The following is a 21,234-nucleotide window of genomic DNA, read 5'->3' as shown; positions in this document are numbered from 1 at the left end:
GGTAGCAGTTACTTCTGTAAAATATCTGGGAGTATTCGTACGGAAGGATTTGAAGTGGAATGATCATATAAAATTAATTGTCGGTAACGCGGGTACCAGGTTGAGATTCATTGGGAGAGTCCTTACAAAATGTAGTCCATCAACAAAGGAGATGGCTTACAAAAAACTCGTTTGACATATACTCGAGTATTGCTCATCAGTGTGGGATCCGTACCAGGTCGGGTTGACGGAGGAGATAGAGAAGATCCAAAGAAGAGCGGCGCGTTTCGTCATGGGGTTATTCGGTAAGTGTGATAGCGTTACGGAGATGTTGGGCAAGCTCGAGTGGCAGACTCTGCAAGAGGCGCTCTGCATCACGGTGTAGCTCGCTGTCCAGGTGTCGAGAGGTTGCGTTTCTGGATGAGGTATCGAATGTATTGCTTCCCCCTACTTATACCTCCCGAGGAGCTCACAAATGTAAAATTATAGAGATTCGAGTGCGCACGGAGGCTTTCCAGCACTCGTTCTTCCCACGAACTGTACGCGACTGGAACAGGAAAGGGAGGTAATGACAATGGCACGTAAAGTGCCCTCCGCCACACACGGCTGTGTGGCTTGCGGAGTATAAATGTAGGTGTAGATGTAGACATTGTATGTAAACACGAGAAATGTAAGGTTGTGACAGAATGGCAAAAAGGGGTTATCGTGTTGTCTGTGCCACTGGGGCTGTTTGATGTGTTAGGGAATAGTGACTCGGAAACGTGCTGTCAGAATTGTAGTTGGAAAAAGATCCTGACTGAGAGGGACCAGAGATGTATGGCACAGCTTGTGAATCAGAATTGGTTCCAGATATGTCTGGAATTGCTGCAGGCAGGAAATGAAGTTCTTTTCCTACCTATTAGTGAGGAGCACTGTGATGGGAACTGCGCACTTGGAGCCACTCGCGTTGGAAAAGACCACTGCTCACACAGACATATAAAGACGACAGCAGTGTTTGTTGGTCTGGAAAAATATTTGACTAGTTTCGTGAACACTTCACCACCTTATTACACGTCGACTGGCCTGCAAAATCATCTGCATTGAACCTCGTACATAATAAAGCCTTGGGACATGTTGGGAGAGTGGTGAAACCCCCAGGTATCAGGTTCAGGATAGGAAAGGATTAAACATCAATACGTGAAGGGAGACCCGTCAGATAGTTCGTCATTTTCACCAAATTATCATTTATTTAAGAAAAACATACTTATCAATTAAATTCCAGATTAATGACATCATCAAAACCATCAGAATTACAGTGACATGTAAAGTGACAAACTACTGAAATTTACCAATATAAGCAAAAGGAAACGGCATTCAATAAACACAAGACATAGGAGTTGTTGAACAGTAAGAATGAACTTTGAAACGTTCAGTAATTTACAAAGTTCACGAGTTAATCCCGCTAAACTCGACAGCCTACAACCCTGGCGGCAGTCGCTCGACCCGGGTATAGCTCCACGGAACAGGACAACTACTCAACTTTTGCTAGGCGTCACAGACGGTGCGGCAAAGTGCTCCCGCGGCAGTAACTTCGACCTCGGGCATTGGGCAGAATGCTGCCGAGGTAGCAGCTCCAGAAGTCACGGCTGCAAACTCCAAGGTAGACTCACGTGTTTTGCAATCAACTGTGAATGTAAATCACATGTGAGGCAGTACCCTCAAACAATAACAGAATATACACTGACAAATGATGAGTCTCGCTTTAGCAAGATAAATACAACTTGTACCTCATATAAAACAAATAGTTAAAGTCAATCTTAAATAAATAAACTCGACACACACACACACACACACACACACACACACACACACACACACACACACACACACACACACACCTTCACAAGGCGTTTAATCAGATCAGGGGAAGAATGAGATTTTCACTCTGCAGCGGAGTGTATGCTGATATGAAACTTCCTGTCAGATTACAACTGTCTGCCGGACCGAGACTCGAACTCAGGACCTTTGCCCATCGCGGGCAAGTGCTGTGCCAGGGACTTTCATATCAGCGCACACTCCGCTGCAGAGTGAAAATTTCTCCTTCTGGAAACATCCCCAAGGCTGTGGCTAAGCCATGTCTCCACAATATCCTTTCTTTCGGGAGTGCTAGTTCTGCAAGGTTCGCAGGAGAGCTTCTGTAAAGTTTGGAAGGTAGGAGACGAGATACTGGCAGAAGTAAAGCTGTGAGGACGAGGCGTGAGTCGTACTTGGGTAGCTCAGTTGGTAGAGCACTTGCCCGCGAAAGGCAAAGGTCCCGAGTTCGAGTCTCGGTCCGGCACACAGTTTTAATCTGCCAGGAAGTTTCAGATCAGGGGAAACTTGCTAAGATTGACAGAGAGAATTAGAATGGATTTTGTCGTACACAATAAATACATACGCCTCCGTATGGGTAAGATGATAAGCGAGTACATGTAACTGACAAGGTGCGGGACAAAGAGAGCAGTTGCAGTTAACCCCCCCCCCCCCCCCCCCCCCCACACACACACACACACACAGACCACATCACTTGAATGAGTATTGCTAAATTGGCTTAAGAAACACTAGTTAAGGTGAGCTTAAGCAGAGCAGAAAATTTCACTTCGTAGTAGTCTTCATCATACAGTTGATACTTTATAACACAGTACAATTAATAACCAAAAATCAAACCCTGAACTCAGCATTATTTTACATGAAATGGAATAAAACAGTCAATACACAATCCCACATTACACTTTGAACACATCGTTCTCACAGTAGATTTACAGTCCTCGTGTGCACACCTTTTCTTCTTCTTTCCTTCTGTGTGCTGGACGAGGTGGTCGGTCTCATCAAACCTAATCGAATCTGATATGCGGCTCTCGTAACGTGCCCTCGGTGCATATGGTCTCCCGGCTCCTTTTGGTAAAGCTTGGTGTCTTTGCAAGTACACTGTTGCTACTTCTCTCTTGAAATAAAGCTGAGAAATAGTTTGATTTCTTGCTTTGTTATACAAAATGCAACTGTTTCGTATGGCGACATTTAACATCCGTGTAAAGAGACACCAGTACCATATCTTGCTTCTTATAGCAATCCGATAGCATGCTAGATTCTGATCCACCTGATCAGTACCTCCCATATATGTATTATATCTGGCTACCAGTTTTGGTCTGGGAATCATTATATTTCGCTTTTTTAGTTGCGAGAATCTCTCGACTTGGCCAACTTCTCGTGCACCACGTGAAGAAGAGATCATTGTGACAACTGAGTTGTCCAGCCACTGCACATACAATAATCTGTCATTCTTCTCTATTCGGATCTGGGGGCTCGACAAACACATCACCTTCAATATCGTCATTATAAAGAATCTCCAGCGCCTCAGCAAGCGAGAAACCTCTTCTAAAACCAAAAAGAGAAAATTCGTCCTTCTACTGAGTACAAGCGCCTAGCGTTGCCATACGGCAACACCGATGTTCAAACGGCCTAAATTAACGTAATTTATTTAACAGCAAGCAGTAACCTCCAAAGAATATATATTTGAGTATTTAAAGCACAACCGTACTAAAAAACCAAATTATAGATCGTAAGTTACTGTGTAAAACATACTTACTCGAACTTTTATTCCATTTTTCTTTGTCATTCAGCAAACGACAACTTCCGACACTGCTTACGCCGCAGAATTTAAATGTATTGTTAAAACTGTTCCAGTGTAGTGATCTTTACAGTCCTGTGGAACGGAATCCAGTGTTGTCAACACACTCACTTCGTCAGTGTCGTGGAATCGACGATTTTAAAAATGTGTTACAAACGTTGCAATATGGCAACGCACGGCGTTAATGGGTTACCCTTGATGTGGCGTACCTGCCCAACTTTGTGGACTCCCTTCCTAACCGAATACAAGCAGTTGTCAAGTCCAAGGTTGGAATTAAATGACATTAAATAATGCTTGTAATGATTTATCTAGGGGTGACTAATTTTTTGTCTGACTAGCTTGCTATCACAAGCTTTCGAGAAATCTACAAATATTACCAAAATTCAATGGTTGGATTCCCAGCACTTCTTCCAGATTTGCCTTCTGTTGAAAATGTAGTCTACAGTTGGATCTTCCTGCCGAAAAACCTCATTGGTAATTTCTATGAGTATCTTTAGCCACAGGCTTCAGTTTTTCAAGAATTAAGAATACTAGCACTTTCTGTGTACATGTAGTTAAGAAATTCGTCTGTAGTCACTGCAATTTCCTTTACTGTTTCATTTGTATTGTGGGATAGTTGTAGAAGACACTTGCTCTTTTGGGCTCTCCTTTCTCCACTTTTCACTTATGAGATTGTATAATTTTATCTGAATTGTTTCATCTCCTATCTCCAACATCTCTGTCATTGTGCTATCTTCTCCTGGTGTCTTATTATTCTTTAAGTTTCTCAATTGATCTTTCAGTTTACTGTTCTTCTTCCTCTACATATCTGCAATTCTTTCTTCCTGGGAGGACACACTTGGGATCTTCAGCATTCAGCAACTCCACCTGTCAGGAATCCTTTCCTTTTCTGTTAGCATATTTCCATCCTTGTCATTAATTTCTTTGAATTTTCCCACCGGCTTCCAGAACATTGCTTATTATTTATAGCGGAGCTCTTCACCCTCTTTCGGACCACGCAGTACATCCGGCGACACAGGTTTTCCAATTGTGTCGTCTGCTCTGACTCACTCGGTGCCCTTCAAAGACTCTGTATGCTGTACATCGCCCATTCCTTACTGCAACAGGTCCAAGAAAGCTTTCACTTGGTCACTCTCGATGGAGCCACCGGGATGTTTATGCAAGCTGACGCTGCTGCCGAGGCTGCAGTCCTCGTACCTCGGCCTGCTAGTTCTTCCATTTCCTCCAGTAATCTCTGTGTTGACGTCTGTTGGCAGGTGGTGTCACTTTGGCATCAACACTGGTCTTCCCTTCACGAGAGCAAACTCTGGGGAATTAAACCTGTTCCTGGGGCTCGGCCGAACTCCCGTCTGCCGTCTTGCCATGAGGAGATCATTTTAGCTATGTTGCATGTTGGGTTCTGTCTTTTTAGTCATCACCATTTGTTAAGTGGTGAACCCCCACCACTTTCTGCTCATTGTCCTCAATTTTTGCAGGTTTGCCATTTCCTGATCGAATGCCCTTTTTTTAACCACTTATGTTCAAATTTATGTTTGCCATCTTATTTATCAGCCGTTTTAGCGAACGACAGACAGGCTGTCGGGCCCCATTTTACTTTTTATCTTTTGCAGCAGTATGGTGAAGGACATTTAATCTTTAGTTCAGGACCTCCGTTGTCTTTATGGTGTATTTTATGGACCTTTCTCAAAGTCCCTCCTTTTAGCTGTTTTTCGCCCATCGCTTGGGTTTAACATGTATTAGTTTTTAGCTTGTTTTTCATCTTCATGTTCCACGATTCTGACTTGGGCGCATACGACCCTATTTGTTTTTGTGTCCTAAAACAAAACAAAATGAACATTCCATCATCTGAAACATTTCTCTGCTATGTCCTATCTTATTTTGTTAATCATTGGTCAGAAATTTTCTTTTCTCTGTCCTCAGAATCTTGCTTGCTTCTGTTTTCAAATTCTTGGTTACACTCTAAGACAAAAAAGACAACACACCACAAATAAATTATCTGATTGGGATGGATATCGGTAGATGTTATGTATATGTACAGAAAAAACAAGTGATTACAAGTTCAGGAAAGTTAGATGATTTATTCAAGAGAACGAGCCTCACAAGTCAGTAATGCGTTTGTCTATCTTGTAATTGATATATAGAGTTGTCGGATGTCCTCCCGACGGTTATCGTGCCAAATTCGTTCCAAGTGGCGTGTGAGAACATCATAATCCTGAGGTGGTTGGGGGCCGATGCCCGTAATGCTCCAAACGTTCTCAGTCAAGGTGGGATCCAGTGACTTTACTGGCGAAAGCAGGGCTTGGCAAGCACAAAGGCAAGCAGTAGAAACTCTCACTATGCGTGGCCAGGCATTAGGCATTATGCTAAAATGTAAGCCCAGGATGGCTTGCAATGAAGGGCAACAAAACGGGTTGTAGAAAATCGTCAACGTACCGCTCTGCCATAAGCAGTCCACGTTGTAGTTGTGCGAAATAGCACCTCAGACCATTGCTCCTAGTTGTCAATCTGACAACGGCCGTCAATCAGGTTGATGTCCCACCATCGTCTCAGCTGTCTCCGGACACGACTTCAGCCTGGAATGTGAGATCGTCACAATCCTGAGGTGGCTGGTGGGCCTTACCCATAATCTTCCAAATGTTCCCAGTTGCGGTGAGGTCCAGCGAACTTGCTGGCCAAAGCAGGGTTTGGCAAGCACAAAGGCAAGCAGTAGAATCTCTCACTGTACGAGGCCAGGCATTATCGTGCTAAAATGTAAGCCCAGGGTGGCTTGCCACGAAGGGTAACTAAATGGGTTGTAGAAAATCGTCAACGTACCGCTGTGCCGTAAGCGTGCCACGGATGACAGGCAAAGAGGTCCTGCTATGAAAATAAATGGCACCCAGTTGTCTGTCCGACGACGGGCGTCCATCAGGTCGATACCCCACCGCTGTCTGGGGCACCTTCAGGCGTGACTTCGGCCTGGAATCTTATTGACTGTAGTAGAATTGTCTTCAGTGATGAGTCCCGCTACAAAGTGAGGCCCGACGACCGCCGAAGACGTGTCTGGAGACGGCCCGGACAGTGGGGGGACACCGACCTGACTGTTGCCCGCCATACGGCCCACCGACTGGGAGTGACAGTCTGGGGTGCCATTTGTTTTCGTAGCAGGATGCCTTTGGTTGTTATCCGTGGCAACCTCACAGCACAGTGGTATGTCGATTGTACGACGTTATCCTACACCCCATTGTACTGCCCTTCATTTCGAGCCATCCCGGGCTAACATTTCAGCGAGGTAATGTACGCCCGCACAGAGCGAGAGTTTCTACTGCTTGTCTTCGTACTTGCCAAACACTACCACGGTCATCGAGGTCGCCGTTTGGAGCTTTACGAGCAGCTCCCTCTGACGAGCTTAGGATATTTACAACTCGACAATTGAACAGAAATGGACTCGACATCCGGCAACTGTATCTGTCAGTGCCGAGCCGACTAACTGCTTGCATAAGGGCCAGATGTGGACCGATGTGTTGTTGACTTGCTCAGTTTGTGAAGCTCTTTCCAATTTTTCTGACTCTGTAATTATGTTTATTGTTTGACTGTACATGTACATCACATTTACCAATTTCCACTCCATTCAGATAATTCCTTTGTTGAGCGTCTTTTTTGCCCCCTAGAGCGTATTACTCTATTATTGAATACCGTATCAAAGTACATACATTAGATCCTAAAATTAGCCATAACATACTGGGAAAAAAGGAAAAAAAAAATGGTGCGTGACTTTAAGATATGTACAATCTTGTTTATTCTCGACAACACATTTTGATATTCTATTTGTTCATTTTCATGCCATTGGACAATGAAGTATCTGGTTCGTGTGAATTTGTATTTTACGGTATTGACTTGCACATTTATCCAACGAAGCTACAAATTGGCAAAAACCTCTCGTGTACCAGAATAAGTTTTCACTCTGCAGTGGAATTCACACTGATTTGAAACTTTTAGTTAGCACACCGTTGCAATTTGAAATTCATTCGAGGAACGACCCCCCGCGCTGTGGCTAAGTCGTGTCTCCAGAATATCCTGCCTTCCAGGAGTGATAGTCCTCTAAGGTATGTGAGAGATCTGTAAAGTTTACAAGGTACGAGATCAGATACTGATGGAGGTAAAACTGTGAGAGGGTGGGTCAGAGTTGTGGTCGGATAGCTCAGTCGGTGGAGCACATGCCTGTAAAAGGCAAAGGCTTCGGCTCAAAGTCCCAGTCCAGCACACAGTTTTAATCTGCCGGGAAGAAGCAGCTGTCATTCACATTAGAAATATGTGAGCATCGTGTACCTCACTAGTCCAAGGTTTTATATATTGCAATAGTCCTTAGCTGCACCAGTTACTTTTCCTCTCGTACATAGACATGAATCGTGCACAACAGATAATTCATTAAGAAGAATCTACCTGTGCATTCAGTAACTGCTACACGTGTCAACTTTCTTGCGATTAATTTGCCGTGCAAAACACACACATCTGTTAATATGCATGTGATATCAGCTAATTGGTATATCTTTTAATTACTTATCATCAGGGAACATATTGTGCTCTTGGTGGCATATTGTGCAGTTTCCTGATGTGTTAATGTGTAGTTATAGTTTTGGTGTGCCCTTCACATGAATCAACTAGTTGAAAAGTACAAGAGTAAAGCAAATATAAGCAGGAATTTTTGTTGAACGCGTCTTTTTGTAAATGGATAGCAACGTAATCTCAGCTCGTCGGTGCTTTTGTTTCCACGGTTGTTCTCCACAGCTGGAATATGTTGTACCATTCCTTTGGTCAGAATTACAATGTCAGAACAGGAGGCACCGAAATACATTGCACAGTGCGTTATAATCAAGTTTCTCACAACAGAGGGTGTAAAACCGTCCAAAATTTTGAAAAGAGTTGTGGCAGAGTTCAGAGACAACTTTCTTAACAAAGACGCAAGGGTACACCTGGCACATACCATTTTTACGAGGAGGAGAAACAGTTTAAAGTGCAGCTCACCGACGTCACTCAAGGACCAGCACGACTGAGGAGAATATTTGCTTTGTTGTTGTTGTTGTTGTTGTTGTTGTTGTTGTGGTCTTCAGTCCTGAGACTGGTTTGATGCAGCTCTCCGTGCTACTCTATCCTGTGCAAGATGCTTCATCTCCCAGTACCTGCTGCAGCCTACATCCTTCTGAATCTGATTAGTGTATTCATCTCTTGGTCTCCCTCTACGATTTTTACCCTCCACGCTGCCCTCCAATACTAAATTGGTGATCCCTTGATGCCTCAGAATGTGTCCTACCAACCGATCCCTTCTTCTAGTCAAGTTGTGCCACAAACTCCTCTTCTCCCCAATTCTATACAATACCTCCTCATTAGTTATGTGATCTACCCATCTAATCTTCAGCATCCTTCTGTAGCACCACATTTCGAAAGCTTCTATTCTCTTCTTGTCCAGAGTATTTACCGTCCACGTTTCACTCCCATACATGGCTACTCTCCATACAAATACTTTCAGAAATGACTTCCTGACACTTAAATCTATACTCGATGTTAACAAATTTCTCTTCTTCAGAAACGCTTTCCTTGCCACTGCCAGTCTACATTTTATATCCTCTCTACTTCGACCATCACCAGTTATTTTGCTCCCCAAATAGCAAAACTCCTTTACTACTTTAAGTGTCTCATTTCCTAATCTAATTCCCTCAGCATCACCCGACTTAATTTGACTACATTCCATTATCCTCGTTTTGCTTTTGTTGATGTTCATCTTATACCCTGCTTTCAAGACACTGTCCATTCCGTCCAACTGCTCTTCCAAGTCCTTTGCTGCCTCTGACAGAATTACAATGTCATCGGCGAACCTCAACGTTTTTCTCCATGGACTTTAATACCTACTCCGAATTTTTCTTTTGTTTCCTTTACTGCTTGCTCAATATACAGATTGAATAGCATCAGGGAGAGGCTACAACCCTGTCTCACTCCCTTCCCAACCACTGCTTCCCTTTCATGTCCCTCGACTCTTATAACTGCCGTCTGGTTTCTGTACAAATTGTAAATAGCCTTTCGCTCCCTGTATTTTACCCCTGCCACCTTTAGAATTTGAAAGAGAGTATTCCAGTCAACATTGTCAAAAGCTATCGCTAAGTCTACAAATGATAGAAACGTAGGTTTGCCCTTCCTTATTCTAGCTTCTAAGATAAGTCGTAGGGTCACTATTGCCTCACGTGTTCCAACATTTCTACGGAATCCAAACTGATCTTCCCCAAGGTCGGCTTCTACTAGTTTTTCCATTCTTCTGTAAAGAATTCGTGTTAGTATTTAGCAGCTGTGACTTATTAAACTGATAGTTCTGTAATTTTCACATCTGTCAACACCTGCTTTCTTTGGGATTGAAATTATTATATTCTTCTTGAAGTCTGTGGGTATTTCGCCTGTCTCATACATCTTGCTCACCAGATGGTAGAGTTTTGTCATGACTGGCTCTCCCAAGGCCGTCAGTAGTTCTAATGGAATGTTGTCTACTCCCGGGGCCTTGTTTCGACTTAGGTCTTTCAGTGCTCTGTCAAACTCTTCACGCAGTATCGTATCTCCCATTTCATCTTTATCTACATCCTCTTCCATTTCCATAATATTGCCCTGAAGTACTTTGCCCTTGTGTAGACACTGTATATACTCCTTCCACCTTTCTGCTTTCCCTTCTTTGCTTAGAACTGGGTTTCCATCTGAGCTCTTGATATTCATGCAAGTGGTTCTCTTTTCTCCAAAGGTGTCTTTAATTTTTCTGTAGGCAGTATCTATCTTACCCCTAGTGAGATAAGCGTGTTAGCCAACTTATTGAAGACAATTGCAGAATATCATTTGCTGAAATTGCTACAGAGGTTGACATAAGTTACAGTTGTGCTCAGGCAATAGTTACCGACAACCTCAGATTTCAGAAAGTGTCTGTAAGTTGGGTATGTCATCTTCTCATCGCAGAGTACAAATTTCATTATCTCGATGTGTGCAAATGGCTGCTAACGCGCTAACAAACTGAAGGTAAGCATTTTATACGCTGGATTTTGACCTGTGATGAAACACGGGTGCACCATTACACACTGGAATCTAAAAACACACAATGGTGCAAAAGTGATGAATCTGCACCAGTCAGAGCCAAAAACTGTCTCTCCATGGGGAAGGTTCTTGTAATGATCCTTTTTTTATTTTAAAGGAGTTCTCATTGATTTTCTCTACAATCATTTTACTGGGAACACTTTATACTGTTGCCAACTTGTGAACCAAACAAAACATGCGTATTATCAGAAACGGCAAGCATTTCCAATCCTGGATGTGATCGTGCTTCATGACTAGGCTTGACACACCCCACAGCTGCCCGATCTCAATAAAAATTCAGGAATTGTTCTATACCACACTAGAACACCATCCTTACAGTCCAGATATGTCGTCCTGCAATTTTCAGTGGTTTGCGCCACTATTTGGACAACAATGGTGCTGTCAAAGCGTTCGTACACAACTCGCAGCTATCACAGCCATGTTCATTTTATGAAAACTGGTTCAAGACACTGATTATCTGCTTGGAAAAATATATGAAATTCTGGAGACTGTATAGAAAATTAAGTTCTTGTATATGAATTTTTTGGAAGCTTAAATAAACGTATGGAAAAAAGTTACAGTTTATATTTGCTTCATCGTCGTATCCTAACATTCGAACAAAGCTGTCCATTTGCTAACTCTTGAAAATGACGAAGTAGACTCCTTGTAACAGTTCCCTGTAGGCAGTAAACTGTCACATACAAAGGGTTTTAAGATGGATGTGTATTGCAGTTAATCCATTCCAGTGAATTGCTCACATTGTGAATATTTTGAAAACCCTATCGACACAACTATTCCACAGATTATTTTGGCAATAGACTTAAATTATTGCACAGCACGTGCCAACATAACAAAAGTAAAATATAATTTTCACTTTGGTCCCATCGCATTATGACGTAATCACAAAGGCCATTAGCATTTTTGTCTGATATTTAACTTTTTGAACAGATCTTGTATTATCAGATACTATGCTGATGTACATCTGTGTCCTACAGTTCTCTGACGAGCATTCTCATTGCTGTGACTTTTCATTTCTTATTGCATTATTATTAATGTTTGGAAAAAAATAGTTTTTAGAACAAATAACATAGCATTGCACACGCTGATTCTATTGTGTAATGTTGTTTTATTCACTTGCTTTAATTCAATGGCTCCATTTAATAAAATGGTATTTTAACCATATTACAGGTCTGCATTCAACATACATACAGCACTTTAGCCAAATTTTGGGATGTCAGACTGTGAAACTTAATAGTTGTACAAATGAAACAGTTATTCATAATAAGGCTTTAGGTGCAAAATCCTTTTTCCACATATTTAATTCTGTTGTTGCAGGTACATCATTCGACAATCGTCACGTCCGACAGTACAAGGTAAGTTTCACTGTCAGCTTCTGCATTTCAGTAAGTTAGAAAATTTCTCTTATACAGTAGCTAAACCGGCCAGTAACCAGAACAGAAAACTGAATGGTGTGCAGAGCTATTAACTTGTCAACTCTTTCTTTTATTTGAACAAGGATTTGCCATTCGAGGGGTGCAAGACTCGCACCTGCTTCTGTGTGTGGCCAGCCTTGCTTTGCTTTACTTGTTGCACTACCTGCATTCAGATACTGTGCTGATATTGACTAATAATATTGAAGTCTATATTTGTACCTAAATGGCTAAAGAAATTAAAAATTACTTGCACAGTGTGTGATGAATCATGCAAAGCTACCACTGTGAATATTTCTCAAATGAGGTGTGTAAAGTTGTGCTGTTTCCTTGGAATAGAATTTGTAGCAACAGGCAAACTTAATCTGTTCAGTGGTAGTGTAACAGTAGCACATGATAGTGTGTTTAATAGAACAATACCTGTTGTTACTACAAAATGGATAATGGAGATGATTTTTACCATAATTGACTGCACTGTAAAGTGTAATACCATTTGTTTGTGAGATATTACTTTTAAACTCTGCAGACATTGATAGGTAAATGTGGGGACATCCGTACTGTTTCACTTATTTTTATTTCCATTGGATTTATTTTGAAACTGTTGTTCCTGGTTTAAAACCAATCTTGAAATAATAAAATATTAAATTATTTTTGAGTGAAGTCTGTGATGACAGACTGAACTTTTGTGTAGCCTTAGGTCTGATTGTGGTGAACAGTAGCGAACTAATAGGCACCCACCAGTTTATGTATTTCAGGGTGTATACGACCCGAGAGATCCGGGAAAGACCCAGGAATTTTTCAGTCCGGGAGAAAACCGGGAAAAACCCGGGAATTGTTTAGAATTCCGGGAATGTTTCATTTTTCAGTTAAATTTTTGTGATTTTGACTGGTAAGAACCAATACTCTAACAAAGGATATTACTGTATCATGCTATTACAGAATAATACTGCAGAAACAAAACATGAATGAGAGGGGAAAAAAAAACGAAAATAAAACTTAAATTGCAAAGGAAACACGCCTTATACAGCAACAAAACACAGTGCTCATACAAGCGTCTGCCAACAGCAAAGTGGTCCAAGGCTTTAGGAAGACTATGCATTGCTTCATAACAACAAATTGCCTCCGATGAGCGTGACGTGGCAACTGTTAAAATCATATTCGTTTGAGCAGTTGCGGGCGGGCTCTTGCGCATGCGCAGTTGAGTCTCGTATGAGTAGTACCTTCTTTCGCTTCTGGTTACGGAAGTATGGCTGGGCGCCACTACTTAATTTTGCACCGGTTTGGAAATATAGTAAATCTGGCGCTGATGCCCAGAGCAGTCTGAGTTGTGGTGGAGAGATGGGTCGTCTCCACGTGACCTGTGTTTATGTTCAGTAATTTTGTTGTTTCCTCTTCATTTATTGTTCTCACGTTAAATGATGACAAACGGATATTTGTGCTTGAATTAAAATACGTACACATAATTACGGAAGGCTAAAATATGTTAATTAGTTTTAGATTTTATTTCCACCTTCCTGACAGTCAAGCATTAATCGCCTTGGAGAACGGCTTTCATTAATCTTTTCTGCTTTATTTGAAACGAAGTGTTTACTTTCACACTATTGCCTAGTTTCAACTGTTCGCTGCATTTCAAGTGCACGTATGTCATTATGCCATAATAAAGAACCAAACATGATATAATACAGTACTGGTAGTCAAGAAAATTTACATACGAATCTGGACACATGAATGTGCATTTTAAGCCGAATTATGCATTTTAGTATGGTTCACGAAATTCTGATGCTCTTGAAGTATCCTCTGTTGTCTTGTTTCTTTTATGACACAATGTAAGATCATTTAATGTTTTACACGTACGAGCATACGGGCTTCCTGCGTCATCGTAGCTGCGCAAGTGTGGTGATGCCTATTATCTGGCGCTCTCTTGCAACTGCTGAAACGAACCTATTTCTAACAGGTCGCAGGAAAAATTGGAAATGGTGGTTTGAAAAGCGTTACATTCAAACCAAATTTCCTTTTACGTAAGATGAACTATGTTTGAGAATGTACGATGAATTTCTTAAATCACAAAGCGTTTGACTCTCATTTATAATTCAACTCTTTGAGGACGACCATTTAGAAGAATTTCGAGCCGAGATCATCAGACATTTACGTCGTTATTAAAAATTTTACTGGCACATTTGTATGATGTATTTGTAAGTGTAACACGCGCAAAAAAGATCAACATTATACGTGGAAGCTTAGCTTCTCTTCCAGCTTATTAATCTTCGACACCAATATTATACGTGAATGCTATGTATATTAATTTAAACCATTAACTTTTCTTATTTGTGTGTTCGTGCTACTGAAGAGTGATCTTGCTATTGGATGACTACATCACGTGCCTATGTTGTCATCAGCTGGCGAGAATAAGTGACATGAGCTATGATTGCCTTTCAACAGCGCATCGCAATCTCGATTTCAGTGCTTCGGAAAGTGACATGCGGTGTATGGTGGAATTCAAATTTATACCTTCGTAATATGGAAATATGCAGCGTACATGTTTCTGCACATCAAAGGCCTTTCAAAACGTTTTCTTTTTTTTCCCATAAATATTCAAAGAATTGATGAGTTTTACGGTGCCGAGGAAGAGTATACTGTCACTTAACATGGAAAAAGTGTATTTTCATCCGGGAGAAAGTGTATTTTTAACCGGGAAATCCGGGAATTTTTTTTCCTTGTCCATGTATACACCCTGTATTTGTGAAGCTAAAGTGCCATTCAAGTGGTTTCTATATTTATACTTGTGTAATAGGGAAAATGCAGTGTAAGTGATGCAGTGCATTGAAGATCCCATCAAAATACTTAGCTTTTGGTACAAGTTATACATAAGGGTTAGTAAATGTGACATTGGCAGTAAACTGTTACCAGCTAATGTCACATTTAAGGCACAAGTACCCTAGGATGGAAATGAATGTCCGGTGTAAGGTTATACATGTACCTCAGCCCAGAAAAAGTAAAGAACCAGTTTCAACAGTAAATTAATACGAGGTGTGGTTTTTAAGTGAATACCGTTTTGAAATTAAAAAAAAAGGACATGCTAAGATATCTCAATAATTTTATTTTTACGTGAAAGCCTGTACCTTAATCTACTTTCCTACATAATTTCCGTCAATATTGAGGCACTTGTCATAACATTGTACCAGTTTTGAATACCCTCCTCGTAGAAGTCTGCCGCCTGACTTGTTAACCACTGCAACAACCTTGTTTTGACTTCGTCATCGTCTCGAAGATGCTCTGAACGCCCACGTGTTCCTTCAAGTGCAGGAACAGATGGTAGTCACTGGGCGCAAGATCGGGGCTGTACGGAGGATGATCTGGTGTTTCCCATCGAAAAGATGTGATGAGATCTTTGCTCTGATTCGCCACATGCGGACGGGCATTGTCTTGCAGAAAAACGATGCACATTTGTGCGGCCAATTTTAAATGCTCTCTCTCACTTTCTTACCATTCCATCACTCATAATGTTTTCCCCGTAAACTACACAGATCTCATGATGAATATTGATTGCTTTTAGGCCTTTAGCACTAAGAAATCTTTTACCAGCCTGTACTTCACAGTCTGCGGGAATCACGATTATTGGAGTCATCTTAAACACCCAGTACACAACGTAAAGAAGGAAGAATCAAACTGTAATGGCGTCAGTGCGTAGACAACAGATGTAGGTACCCAGCGCGCATGCGCAGAACGCCCACCGCAGCGCTGCGGCCACGGTGTGGCAAAACAGTACTTATTTAAAAAAACACGCCTCACATCAGTTAATAATATTTTCAACTGTGCCTTCAGATTTAAAACATTTTTACACAGGAATAGAGAAATTGCAAAATTTGATGACCTTTTGCAAAAAATGACTGATTTTTGCATTATTTTGATAAAAACTGCCAATTTCTTGTTCTTTGTTACAATACTGTTTATACAATGTTTTTTTTTGTCCCTAGACGTACGTTGGCAACCAAATGTCAAATAATTAAATTACTTGGGAGTGTTTGTAAGGACAGACAAGTTGGAAGTCACCAAGCAATTCTATGCTGTGATGCAGTTTGTTAGATTGAAGTTGTTGTGGATTGGCAAGACAGCCAATCCACTAGGAGGAAGCCGAAAGGCACTCGTTTAAGCTCATGCAGGCTGGCGTGAGGTCTGGAACAGTACAGAGAAATGAGACTAGCAAAAATAATACGTAGCTACTGGAATACTTAACTTTAATCCATAATTGGTGAACATCGCTCTTGACGGTACATGTTTTACAGCATCAATAGTAACTGGTAATGGCGCCTTGCTAGGTCGTAGCAAATGACGTAGCTGAAGGCTATGCTAACTATCGTCTCGGCAACTGAGAGCGTAATTTGTCAGTGAATCATCGCTAGGAAAGTCGGCTGTACAACTGGGGCGAGTGCTAGGAAGACTCTCTAGACCTGCCGTGTGGCGGCGCTCGGTCTGCAATCACTGATAGTGGCGACACGCGGGTCCGACGTATACTAATGGACCGCGGCCGACTTAAAGGCTACCACCTAGCAAGTGAGGTGTCTGACGGTGACACCATTTTCCTCCCACGCAAATCGGCGGACGGTTGTGGCGTAAGGCTTCCGCCCGCCGTGGAGAGGACCCCATGTTGGCGTATGCGATGAGGTGGGGAGCCTAACAACAGGCGAGGCTGTGCCACCTGCACCCCGCCATTCGGCCTGAGGGGAGCTAGGAAACGCCTGAAAACCTGCTTCAGGGTACACGCCAACACGCGGTGTATGTGCCCGTAGAGAGACAGGAGGGACCGAAGGGTCGACCTCCATCGGGCTGGGGCACCCGTCGGGTGAAGACGACATATGGTCCGGAGTGGGCAAGAGTTCCATGTCGGAGGACAGCTGGTCATGGGAAGCGATTGGCGGTGCGTGACCCAGGGAGGCGCCCGGCAGTTGCAGCGACGTGTCCACTGCGGGCGTCGCTGGCGGGAGAACAGGCGGCGGCGCGTCGCCATGGGGCAAAATGGAAGGCAGCGTCGGTAACACCTGGGGCTGAGGCGAGCCAGTAGATGGGTCCCCAGGGCGCTGACCGGACGGTACCGTCGCTGAAAGCAGACGGGGAGCGGCAGATCCTGTGCGACGACAGAGGTGCAGCTGATTGAGATGCCGACGCACCTCACCAGAGGCCCCCAAAACCAGATACATAGCGCGGCCGAGGCAGCGAAGAATGCGCCCTTCGAGCCAACGCCGTGAACCTCGATAGTTGCGGTAGTAGACAAGATCGCCTGGGGCAAAAGCAGGTGTCTGCCGCTGCACAGGAACCTGATGCGGCGGATGTAAAAAAGACATCAAGGTGCGATGAGGGCGACCGTGAAGCAACTCAGCCGGCGAGCGACCATCTCGACGCAGAGTGATACGTGGACAAAAAGAGCAATAACGCGTCCTCCCAAGAATGAGACTCTTTCAACTTCAACATCTGTGACTTGAAAGTCCGGACCAATCGTTCAGCGGCACCGTTTGACTGTGGCGAAAACGGCGCGGACGTCAGATGTTGAATACCATTGGCCTTGCAGAACGACTGAAATTCTGCGGACATGAATTGCAGGCCATTGTCGGAAACAATAGTCTGTGGAAGACCTTCAATGCAAAAGATACCGGATAACGCTTGGATGGTGGCAGATGACGTCGTGGAAGACATCCGGACAACAAAAGGAAAATTACTGAATGAATCTACCACAACCAACCATCGAGCATTCCAGAATGGACCAGCAAAATCGATGTGTAAGCGTTGCCAAGGGTAAATGGCTTTTGGCCATGCAAAGAATTTCCGCGGTGGTGCTGATTGTTGTTCAGCACACACCATGCAAGAAGAGCACATATTCGTAACCGCTGCATCGATTCCGAACCAAGTACAGTGCTGACGAGCAAGTTGTTTCGTTCTCACTATACCCCAATGTCCTTGGTGGAGAAGCCGTAAGACAGAGGACTGTAACGAACGTGGTACCACGACCCTGGACTGATCCATTATCAGAACGCAAGAGCAAAACACCATGTCGTACAAAAAGTCTCTCCTTGTGAGCAAAAAATCGGTGAACCAACGGATCTCCGATCCGTGACTTTGACAACGGCCATTGCGTAGCAACAAAACGCAGGACGGTAGCAAGGACAGGGTCGGCAGCTGTGGCTGTAGCTACATGACGAAAATCAATCGGAAACGATTCGATCACGTCATCGGTTTCCGCATCAATGAACATGCAAACAAGTTCGGAGGAATAAAATGCTCTATTCTCAGCAACGGGCAAACGGGACAATGCATCGGCGTTTCCGTGCTTAGCAGTGGACCAATCCAAGATATCGTAGCGGTGCTGCGAGAGGAAAATAGACCAGCGAATGAATTTCTGCGCTGTACGTGGAGGTACAGGCTTGTTCGGATCAAAAAGCGATGTCAACGGTTTGTGGTCTGTGATGATGGTAAAGTGACGACCATACAAGAAATCATGAAACTTGGTAACACCAAATACGAGAGCCAATGCTTCTTTCTCGATCTGTGAATAATTTCGGTTGCGCAGACGAGAGCAATTTGGACGCAAAGGCAATAGGGCGATCGTGCGAACCATCTTTGTGCGCAAGCACAGCACCGATCCCGAAATCCGATGCATCTACCATCAACAAAAGGGGTTTCTGGGGATCGAATGGCGTAAGGCAAGTATGTGAAAGCAACGCCGATTTCAACTGGCGAAAGGCACGTTAGCATTCCGTCGTCCAGACGAACGGAACACCTTTACGGCGTAAGCGATGAAGCGGAGCTGAAATGGAAGAGGCGTGGCGCACATAGCGATGATAATAATTAATTTTTCCCAGCACACTCTGTAGCTGCTTCAAATTCCGCGGCGAAGGCAAGTCTTGTATGACACGGAGGTGCTCGGGACTCGGATGTATGCCTTGGACATTGAGTACATGTCCCAGGTAGGGTAAGTCACGAGCAAAAAACACACATTTGTCCTTCCGCAAGCGACCATTTTGTCGCAAGACCTGAAATAATGTTCTGAGATTGGCTAAATGTTCTTCTTCCGTCTTTCCGGAGATCACAATATCGTCCAGATAGTTTGCTACAGTAGGGACCGACGCACAAACAGTTTGTAGATATTGTTGAAACAATGCAGGGGCGGATGCACACCCGAATGGCAGTCGTTTGAATCGGTACAAACCAAGATGCGTGTTAACCACTAAAACGCGCTGGGATTCTTCGTCCACTGGTATTTGCAAGTACGCATCTGCTAGGTCCAACTTCGAAAAATATTTACCCGGGCACAGTTTGTCAAAAAGATCTTCCGGGCGGGGTAAAGGAAAAGTTGCAATCACTAGTTGTGGATTCACTGTTGCCTTGAAGTCCACACAAAGTCTCAATTTTCCCGAAGGTTTTTGCAAAATTACTAAGGGTGATGCCCAGAGAGAAGCCTGCACACGTTCAATTACACCTTGTGATTCCAAATCGTTTAATGTTTTTGCGACCTCATCACGCAATGCGTGGGGAACATTGCGCGCTCTGAAAAATTTCGGTTGCGCATTGACTTTCAATTCCAAATGTGCTTTATAGTTCTTAGCGCAACCGAGGCCCGGTGCAAAAATGTCTGCAAATTCTTCACATAGATGAGAAAGACTGTCTGAAGGCACAGTCTGGTTCACTGATAGGACCTGATTTACTATAGACAAGTTAAACAACTGAAATAAATCGAAACCAAACAAGTTCACTGCAGAAGAAGAACGGAGGACGTCAAATGACACAAGTTTTGTTTGTCCTTTGTATGTTGCAAGAAGGCTGCACTGTCCTAACACAGGGATTGCTTGTCCTGAATAACTACTTAACTTAACATTTGCGGCACGCAACGGAGGTGTGCCCAGCTGTTTGTACGTGTCGTGATTGATCAATGAAACTGCAGCTCCGATATCGAGCTGGAACGGTATCACTTTGCCGTTAATGTCCAAATCTACAAAAAGTTTATCGTCCTGCTGACGACAAGAGCGACTGTCTCGTGCAACGTGAACTGACACTGGTACAGAATCACTTGCGACTTGACGGGATTTCCGGCGATGTCGACGCACACTGTGTGTGGGACGAACACAGTCACTGTTAGAGAGAGTGGCACTGGGCGGAGTGGCATGAACTATATGAATTTCCATGGGCGAAGTGTCGCGAGCCGGAGTATTCCTGGTTCGATTCCGATCCCGGTGCGAAAGCAAAGGGCCTGGAATGGTTTTGAGCGTCCGATCGGAGCTTTTTCTGGCAAACACTTTGAACATGGCCTTTTTTGTTACAGAAAAAGCAAACAGCTTGGCATGACGGGCAATTCTCACACGAATGTCTAGTAGCACACCGCAGGCATGATTTCACTGCATTTGTGTGCCGGTGCGGCACACGTGGCTGAGAACCAGGCAACTTTGGTGCGGCCGGGCGTGAGGACTGTTTACTGTTCCGTGCAGCTCGCCCGGCGGGCTGGTTAACCTGACACACGGGTGGCGAAGTTTCAAATGATTCCTGAGCAAAGTCAAGTGTGTCCTGCCGATCCAATATGTCCGTCACTTGTTGAAGGGAGGGATTGACTGGTTTAAAAATCTGTTCCCGTATACGAACATCAGAAACGTTCTGTGCAATAGCATCACGTACCATAGTATCAGAATAAGGGAGTCCACATTGACACTCAAAAGCACAATCCCTAGTAAGGCCTTGAAAGGTTGCAACCCACTCCCTATTAGTCTGACCGTACGTTTTGTACGAAAGGAGGTATACCTTTTTGCAACTACATTGACTGATTCTTTGAAATAAGCATCTAATGCAGACAAAATTTCTTCGTAGGACAGAGTTGCTACGTCGCGTCGGGGAAACAAGTTGACTATCACACGGTACGTGGTCACTCCGACGCAAGAAAGGAGTAAAGGCTGCCGCTCATTACCTTGAATTCTGTAGGCGGCGAGATAGAATCCAAATTGGCGTGACCACTCCGTCCACCTTTCCAGTGTAGCATCCAAAGGACGAAAAGTTGGTGCAACTGCGTGTTGTGGCTGCGTGAACGGTGGAGCGGCGGCTGCCGAATCGTTTTGCATTGCACGT

General features: G+C 43.5%; 1 protein-coding gene across 4 annotated transcripts in view; it reads left to right on the top strand.

Annotated features, from left to right (window-relative positions):
• Window positions 1-21,234, top strand: part of LOC126213592 (uncharacterized) — a 313,729-nt gene that overhangs the window by 157,010 nt on the left and 135,485 nt on the right. For all 4 annotated transcript variants that reach the window (XM_049941451.1, XM_049941452.1, XM_049941450.1 and 1 more), the window contains one exon: window positions 12,041-12,078. In XM_049941451.1, the coding sequence (XP_049797408.1) occupies window positions 12,041-12,078 (38 nt within the window). The remainder of the gene's footprint in view (window positions 1-12,040; window positions 12,079-21,234) is intronic.

The sequence above is a fragment of the Schistocerca nitens genome, chromosome 11, assembly GCF_023898315.1.
Source record: "Schistocerca nitens isolate TAMUIC-IGC-003100 chromosome 11, iqSchNite1.1, whole genome shotgun sequence".
NCBI lineage: Eukaryota > Metazoa > Arthropoda > Insecta > Orthoptera > Acrididae > Schistocerca > Schistocerca nitens.
Note: the sequence above shows the minus strand (reverse complement) of the source record. Positions and strands in the feature narration are given on the sequence as shown.